Below are 9,299 nucleotides of genomic sequence, written 5' to 3' on the forward strand. Positions count from 1 at the left end.
AATTAAAATAAAATTATAATGCGTATCGGTTGCTAATGTATGAGGAAAACTTTTCATACTCTTCCATCCAAATTCTAACAATTTCTCACCTAGGAAGAAATCTAATATAGGAAATATTCTAGTGTTTTATGGGAAAAAGACCACTCTTGCCTCACGACTGCCATCTGTTCTTGTTTTTTGCATACTATTTATCTTCTTTCATAGTTTATAATAGAAGAGAAGATAAATTTTGTTGTAAATAAGATTATTTTCATTTCGTTAGGAACCAGTATAGTTGAAAATTTCACTTTCCTTTCATGAAACCCTTGAAAATAAATTTTAATGCACTTTAGATTGTCTACGTAGTCTATGTAAACTATAACGTAATGTAATCTGCGCGTAGATTAAGTGTATATAACGCATGCTGACGTAAACTTTTAGTCTACGACACATCACTGGTGCTAACCAATTAAATGAAAACAGCAGACAGGCATTTGTTAAATCTTATGGATTTGAATAATGTGTATCGTCTACTTGTTTGAGCGAATCAGGGAAAAATTAGCCCTCCCAAGAGTAACCACATTAGAAAGTGGGAAAAATGCGCCTAGCACACATGACCTTCACCAACTAATCCATTGAAGGGTTGAAATTCCCAGTTATCTAACTCTGTTCCTTTGTTTGCTTCTATCGCACACCTGGTAAGCTTTCCAATGACTCAGTAGTCATTACCAACCCATCTCTGGCACAGGTCATGTGTGTGGGTTTGTGTTTCTATTTGTGATGGCTGATTTAACAATCACCGAGACGAACAGAGGCAAGTCGTGTTCTCTGTTCAATGGATTTCAATATCGAGTTAAGAAGAAGACGGATGAGAGAACTACTTGGCTTTGTGTTAAAGAGAAGAAAGAGAAATGTAGAGGACAGTTAGTTACGAAAGGAAAACAAATCATCAGCTCAACAGATCACAAGTGCAAACCGGACGTCCCCAAAACAGAAGTCCGAATTAAGCGAGTGGCAGCCAAGAAGCGAGCAAGAGAAGGTGACGAATCTATGTCTAAGCTCTACCAGGAAGAAATGGGTCCCTTGTTTAATCAAGGATTCGACCTCGTGGCGGAAGTTCCTGTGTACTCCAGCTTCAAACTCAGCATGGACTATGTGAGGAGGCAGACACAAGGGACCCGAATTCCAGACAGAACATCGTTTTATCTGAAGAAGACCTGAAAATGGGCGACAGTTGAAGTTTCCTTCTGGTAGATGAAGGAGACGAGCAGAGAATCCTCGCTTTTTTGTAGCTCCGAAGGCAGGGAAATACCGCAGAATCACAATCAGTTCTTCATGGACGGGACTTTCAAATCGTGTAGCCAGCAGTTCATCCAGCTCTATACAATCCACGCAGACCTTGGCAGTACAGATAACGAGACGAACATCGCTCCAGTAGTATTCGCCTTCCTGCCCAACAAAAAAAGATAAACTTACGACCTACTTTTTGGGAAAATGAAGGAATGTTTACCGGGTTTGGAATCCAGAAAGAATCATGGTTGACTTCGAAGATGCGTGCATTTCTTACCTCATTTCAAACTTCCCGACTTGTACCATCAAGGGACGCTACTTCCACTTTAACCAGTGTCTGTGGCGCAAAGTTCAAGACGTTGGATTGGTACCGGACTACAAGAATGACGAAGAAGTAAGGCTTCATGTCCGGATGTGCAGCGCTCTGGCAATGATCCCCCGCGAGGACGTTGAAGATGGGTGGCTCCAAATCCATAGTACGGTGCCAGCAGGAGAGAAACTGACAGCGTTTCTTGACTACTTTGTACAACAATGGCTGCAAAATCCAAATCTACCAGTTGATGTGTGGAACTGTGAAGATGCAAAGCACCGCACGAACAATGCTGTCGAAGGGTGGAACAATAAGCTGCAGGAGAAAGCTCGACTTCATCCCAACTTCTACACCCTTCTGAAGACGCTGAAGCAGGAAGCGGAACACAGCGGATACAAATATGACAGCGCTAACATCGGTGTGGAAGGAACGAAGAGGAAACGAACGTACATAAAACTAGATGAATAGATTAGCAAAATTTTACATACTTACAAAACAAGCACACCCAAAGACCTTACCAAGTGCCTGAGAAGTCTGGCGTACATACAAAGAATGGAGTAAAAGATTGTCAACGGAGGTCACATGAAATGGAAATACAAATGTAAATAAGAACTTTAATTAAATAAAATAAAAATTACAACATATTAAATAAAAATTACAAAAGTAAAATTAAAAAAAATATGACAAAGGCCGCGGTGGCTCAGTCGGTAACGCGTCTGACTACCATGCTAAAGGTCCCGGGTTCGATCCCCGGCCGGTTCAAATCCGGGAACTTTTCTAACGATGGAAGCGGCCCCGGCGCCCACCCAGCGTCGAATAACATGGGTACCTGGGGGAAACCCTGGGGGGTAAAGGCGGTCAGGGGCGTGATGCTGATCACATCACCCCCACTCACGACCGGATCAAGAAAGTGAGGGGCGTTACCCCCACACCCCCTATACGCCTTCATGGCGTGGTGCTATGCACAGGGGAGCACTTTACCTTTTTTATGACAAAGGACATCATCTCCAGCTTCTAAACACGCCAGAAAAGAGAATATTTTTGCTGTACTTAAAAAAAAAATCTTTCCTGACAGTTCCAAGCCCGTGTTAAGTGTGAGGGGAAGCCGCGTAAAGGTTGTTTTAATCAACATATTGTCATATTGGTGAAGGTCGTGTGTGCTGGGCGCATTTTTCCCACTTTTCATTGTGGTTACTCTTGGGAGGGCGCATTTTTCCCGACACCGTTTGAGCACGGTTTTCTTGCACCAACGCAGCCTGACACTGTGATGCACCTGCACTGCACCTAGTGTCAAAAAGTGTAACGAACTAGCGGGGCTACTAACTCGCTGTTCTTTTGCTCTGTTCCAGAGTTTGTCTGCTCTGCTGGCGATCAATTCTCATGTTCCCTTCACACGGGGCTATACCAGGCTTACCATATTTTGTAAAGTGAAAAAGGTCACTTTATTGTTTTTAAAACTTTCAGCGAAAAGTACAACTAATTAAACATATATTATAATTTCTAGATCCAACATGTTTGTGATTTATTACCACTTTCTAATGTAACCATAAAAACACACCAAAGCAAGCTAAACCAATTGAACGCTGCACTATACCACGTTCAAATGGCTGTAGATAGAAGTTCGAGTCTAACAGGGGCCCAGGGTTTGAATCCCTGGTTGGGTATGCGTGTTCATTGTGAATATCTCTTCATCAATTTCATCATATTATGATCATTCATCGTCATCTTCGTGATTAGCCAAAAGTGGCAGAAATGGGAAGGGAAATAAGCCAAATCAATCAAACAATCAGTTCGAGTCCGCGATGCTCGAGATGGTTCGTGTATATTTCTGATCTCGACCTATCGGTTGCTATCGACGATCTTAGGTTATCGATTTTAGCGATGCCCACGAGACACGACGAAACTTTGATCTGTCTCGTGAAAATGTTGTTTCGTTTCGAAAATATTCGTTTGTCTAGTCTCGAAAATATTATTTTGTCTCGTCTCGTCTCTTGTGTCCTCTCGTATCGTAAAAGTAATGCAGGTTACCTTCCAACAAAAGATAAGAGCTAGAGACATCACAAAATGTTATTCCCGAAAGTGTGTTAAATTTTTATATACTGCTGCTCACTGTATAGTGAGAATAAATAAGGTTCGTTATTCATAACGACATTATTATTTCATCTTCCTGAGGGCATTTTCATTGATCACTAGATATTGACGAATTCAGAAACAGAACACTAATTGGCATTGTCTGAAAATGAATAGGTCGTGTGATTTCTGCCGAAATTCCTGCGTCATTGTTATGGCGTCACTACACCACAATATTTCGTGAGCAGCGTGTAAGCCTTCAAAGGCTGTAACATTACAATTAGTCGGGCCTCCCAGATGGCGTATGGTAACGTCGTCGTCTTGTAATCAAGGGGTCCCGGGTTCGATACACGATGGTTCGGATCCCACTTTAAACTGTAGGTCCAGTCCCGATTAGCCTTACTGTGCATAAAGTGGACTTAAAACACCAATTCAATCAATCAATCAATCAGATGGCGTAGTGGTAACGTCGTCGTCTTGTAATCAAGGGGTCCCGGGTTCGATACACGATGGTTCGGATCCCACTTTAAACTGTAGGTGCAGTCCTGATTAGCCTTCCTGCCACGAGACCGAAAATTGGATCTCAAGTATCACCATTCGCGAAGCCGTGATACCCACTTTTGTCTCTCACCTCAGCAATTGCTTCAGCCGCGATACCCCAATATGGGTTCCACTTGTCATTTGCTAACATGATCAAAGATATTGTTTTGGCTCCAGAATGTTACACTATACTCGTAGCCTGGTCCTAGATGGCAACAGGCGATTACAACAATGGCGTACAAATGGCCGTAACATTGTAGTAATAAACCTAGTGTTCTGTGATTATTTATGATTACTCTATTTTGTTGATTTTCAATGCAACAATTGATGCGTTTTTTAATGCATCCTTGTTTGATATTTGTTGTATTTCAGGCAAGAATTAAACAAAGAAGAAGAAAAATAAAGGAAGAAGAAATTAAGACTATATTCTGTGTGATTGAACGTGTAGATTGCATTTCGTGCAATATTTTATGGAGGATGCACTTCTGTTGTTGTACCAGGTGGTTATAATTAAAGTGACGGTGTTCAGAGTGGTACAGCACGGGCTGTAATGAGAGTAGCAGTCTGAAACTTCGTAGATATGATAATGAAACAATGCGCTCGCGAATTATGCAAAAAAAAAAAAAAAAAAAAAAAAAAAAAATAGTTCCAATTCTCGCCACCAGGGTAAAAATGGCCCTGTAAGCAGTCAAAACGTGGAATTTTCCGTAACTCTGACGTCAAAGTCGGTGACATTGCCTAACCATTGTGTGAGCTCCCTGGTTGTTGTTGGTGACGCTTGTTGCTTTTTTTTTCCTTTAGTGATGTGAATGTTCGCCGAACATTAAAAGTTTGATTTCTCCCGTGTAAAAAGCAATGGCTATTGCGAAGAAAGACCGTGCACTGCTAGTGAAGTTGTTTTACCAGAATGGGAGCAATAGTAACGCTGCACTGCGGAAATATCGCCAACAGATAGGGCTGAGAAGAGGGCCCATGTCAATTAATGGGCTGAAGAAGATGATGAAGAAATTCGAGGAAACAGGTGAATTGGGTGTTGCACCAGGGAGAGGAAGGCGGCCCATCCCCGTGGAAGTTGTGGACGAAGTTGCTGTAGCTGTAGCTGACCGTGCAGCACATGTCTCAACTTCTGCAACCAGTGCTAGAGCTGTGGCACGTGAATTGTCACTCCCCTGGTCAACAGTTCGCAAGGTATTGCGGTGCATTTTACACTGGTATCCCTACAAGATTCAAATTGTGCACCAATTGAAACCCCAAGATATTCCACAACGCCGTGAGTTTGCCCATCGGTTTTTGGCACGCATGGAAGTGGATGACATGTGGCCGGGGAATATTCTGTGGACTGACGAGGCGCATTTTACTCTGGTCGGTGCAGTGAATACTCAGAACTGTCGCATATGGGGTTCCACTCGTCCACATGTTGTGCAGGAACAACCATTGCACTCAGTTTACGTGACTGCTTGGTGTGAGTTCACTAGCTCCTTCATTCTTGGTCCGTTTTTCTTTGAGGAGATGACACCTCGAGGGCCTGTTAGGTGTACAGTGACATCTGCACGTTATAGGGACCTCCTTGTGCAACACGTGATTCCAGCTTTGCAAGAACGGAACTGTGAACACACCACCATTTTCATGCAAGATGGGGCAACACCACATGTCGCTCGCCACGTGAAAGATTTGCTGCGAGAAACCTTCACTAATGACCGCATCATCTCTAGGCAGTTTCCAGATGATTGGCCTTCCAGATCCCCCGACCTTAATCCATGTGACTTCTGGCTGTGGGGATATTTAAAAGATCGTGTCTATCAGGGACATGTCCGGTCTCTGCCTGATCTGAAAGCTAGCATACAACGACATGTCGCTCAGGTTTCACCAGACATGCTGCGAGCAACTGTCGATCATGCCGTGTTACGAATGCAGCATGTTGCTGAATTGGGAGGCCATATTGAACAGTTCTTGTAACCATAGTTCCTAATAAACATGCCAGAATCATTGTTCTCGTGTGTTTGATCTTTCCTGCCTATTTCCTGTAACTATACCACGTTTTGACTGCTTACAGCGCCATTTTTTACCCTGGTGGCGAGAATTGGAACTTTTTTTTTTTTTTGCATAATTCGCGAGCGCATTGCTTCATTAGCATATCTACGAAGTTTCAGACTGCTACTCTCATTACAGCCCGTGCTATACCACTCTGAACACCGTCACTTTAATTATAACCACCTTGTATGTTCTGTTGTTCTGTTGACGAGTACGGTATGAACAAGAAGCATAAAATGTGCGTGCGATACTGGACGAGCTTGATAGTTCAAGTGATGGGAGTTCGTTATTTGAAGAAACAGAAATTATACTTTTTAATAAATGTGAGACACAGAGATGGATCTCATGGCCCTCTGATCAAAATTCTCTTCTCCAGGCCACGATACCCAAAACTGGGTCTCAAATTTAAATTGAATTTTCAACTGTTGTTTGGCTTGTTTTGAAATTTCTTGTGCTTCACAGATCTAATGACACCAACTTGATCCATTTTCACAAATTGTTTTACTTGGCCCCACGATGTCATTCACACAATCTGGCCTTGGCAGTCAACGTGTTAATACGATACAATTAGTCCATATTTAGCACTTTTATTTGTGAATGGAGAACGAGTGCAGAAACGTTTTTGATTTTGCTTCTGATTTTGTATATTTTCTCACACTTTTCGCTAATTGCGAACAAGAGGACAAGTCATTATGTTATGGAATTTATAAAGTGGCACTCAAAAGGAAATTATAACACCATTAAGCCTTGTTTCCATGATTATGAAAAACTAAATATGCTGACCAAGGCAGTAATTTATTTTATTAAAAACATAAAATAAAACGTAACGTTTCAACCTTCTAGCAAGGTCTTCATCAGACTCTGTATCAAGTACTGATACAGAGTCTTGATACTTGATACAGAGTCTGATGAAGGCCTTGCTAGAAGGTTGAAACGTTACGTTTTATTTTATGTTTTTAATAAAATAAATTACTGCCTTGGTCAGCATATTTAGTTTTTCAAAAGGAAATATCATGCCCAAGCCGGGATTCGAACCTACAACCAGTGTGTCAGTGATTTATCGACCCACCTCCAAAACACCCCCAAATAATTCACGACAACCATAAAATTAATCACAAATGCTTGTTACGTTACCCGACTTTATCATGATAAAAATTTACCTTCAGTCCTTTCGATTGGAACAACATGACGTTAACAGTCTACTTTGAGGCCACCTCAGACGTGGAGCAGAGTATCTGACCAAAGTTCGTAGATGGACTGTTCTCTTCGTGATGACGTAACGTCAGTAGAAGGTGAATATATCCACGAATACGAAATCTATGTGCTACTGACGAATATGGAAAAGAGTCGCAACTGAACACAATAAATCAACTACAGGTAGTGTTGCCCACGAGACGAGACTTTGGCCTGTCTCGTCTCGTGGAGTCTCGTCGAAATGCTGTCTCGTCTCGAAAATATTCGTTTGTCTTATGACACATGGTCAATCTCGTCTCGTCTCGAATTTTTAAAAGCCTGTCCCGTCTCGTCCCGTGGGCAACAGGTTCATCATAATAAACACCTTATCAGGCATATTGTTAAAAAAAATATCTGATGCACAACAATGAGGTTTGTTGTACTGTATAACAATGAGAAAATCTTCAAGTATTGTCTATAAGCGCAAGACTTTTGTAAACGCGGTCATTGTGTACATGGTGTAGTGTTAGAGAAAATGGCGACTTTCACAGGTGTGACAGACGAAGTGTCGTATCAATCTCTTCTAAATTGAGATTTATAGCTAGCCTGAATTCATAACCCCTGTCGCCAGCCGTTGCTCTCTCAGGCATTTTGCTTGGCCACACCTTTAACATGTTACGTCAGTTATGTCAGTGATCATCACATGTCGATCTTCCGCATCTATTACAAAATTGACGGTACGCTCATTCCATGCATGATTATGTGAGCGAGTATCAAAGTGCAAGTTAAGCACTGTGCTATTTTTTTTTTACTAAGCAAAGATGCGAGCTTGTTATTTGTTTTTCTTACGGCCAGTTACACCAGACAGTACATTTATGCCTATGGCCAGTTCTCGCGTCTGAAGTATCGCCAAGTATTTACTCAATTACTATTCTGTTATCATTATTTTTTTTCTTTTCGGTTTTGGCGGAAACTATGGTTTTATTTCATTTTTATTTTTTCTGTGTTTTTAATAAAAACTTCGATTTATAAGGATAGATCAACATGGATACCTTAAATATAAATTTCAATTCTGGAAATTTTTTCCAGAGGGGGTAATCGTATCAATATCTTCTAAATTGAGATTTATAGCTAGCCTGAATTCATAACCCCTGTCGCCAGCCGTTGCTCTCTCAGGCATTCAAAGAATGTCACATCAGTAATTTACAAATCCTTCCTGGTCTATTGGAGTTAAGGTGCTGATCAGCTGGTATTTCAGGGCAACGACCAGGGAAGGAGGAGAGAGAACAAAACAGAGAGCAACGTGTGGTGTGGGGTCTTTTGCCTGGAATCGCCGAACAAGAAGGAATTGAGGAGATTGAGCGATCGAACACGTTTCGATATGAACAGCTATCAGCGGGGAATTGTATCATCAGAGACAGACAGGTATTGTTACTTCCAACCATGTTGATCTAGACTTGAAGGTATAAATCCGAAAGCTTGTGTTTTGCCATTTCCAAGTGTGTAGTTAGTACCTCTCGCCCATTACCATTAGGCTTACCTTGAAGGGCGAGTGCTCAAAAGAGGAGGATGAATGATTAAGCGAGCTACATCACCCCCCTCAATGGTGAAGGTTCTTGGTTCGATCCCACGTACTCAGAGTACGCTACGTGGATGGAGGTGCTGGAATTTTCATTCATTTCAGTTTGAAATAAATGAAAACTAAGAACATAGAACCGTCATGCCATTTTTGTGCCCGATTTCGTTCATCTCAGACGGAAACGCAAAGAAAAATAACATTTTATTTTAAATGAGGCTTCCTCACCCTCCAGATAGGTTTTCTCATTTCTAGGCAGAGAAAAGAAAGGATGAAAGTTATAATGAAAACATTAAATGAATAACAGGCTGCGTACGTATTTAAAAGTAG

General features: G+C 41.6%; 1 protein-coding gene across 1 annotated transcript; it reads left to right on the plus strand.

Annotated features, from left to right (window-relative positions):
- Window positions 1–1,513: 1,513 nt before the first annotated feature.
- LOC145985473 (uncharacterized) lies at window positions 1,514–2,047 on the plus strand. The gene has a single exon (XM_083119547.1). The coding sequence runs from the start codon at window positions 1,514–1,516 to the stop codon at window positions 2,045–2,047; it is 534 nt and encodes a 177-aa protein (XP_082975673.1).
- Window positions 2,048–9,299: the final 7,252 nt, after the last annotated feature.

Source organism: Lepisma saccharinum, chromosome 3 (genome assembly GCF_977018435.1).
Source record: "Lepisma saccharinum chromosome 3, izLepSacc3.1, whole genome shotgun sequence".
Lineage (NCBI taxonomy): Eukaryota > Metazoa > Arthropoda > Insecta > Zygentoma > Lepismatidae > Lepisma > Lepisma saccharinum.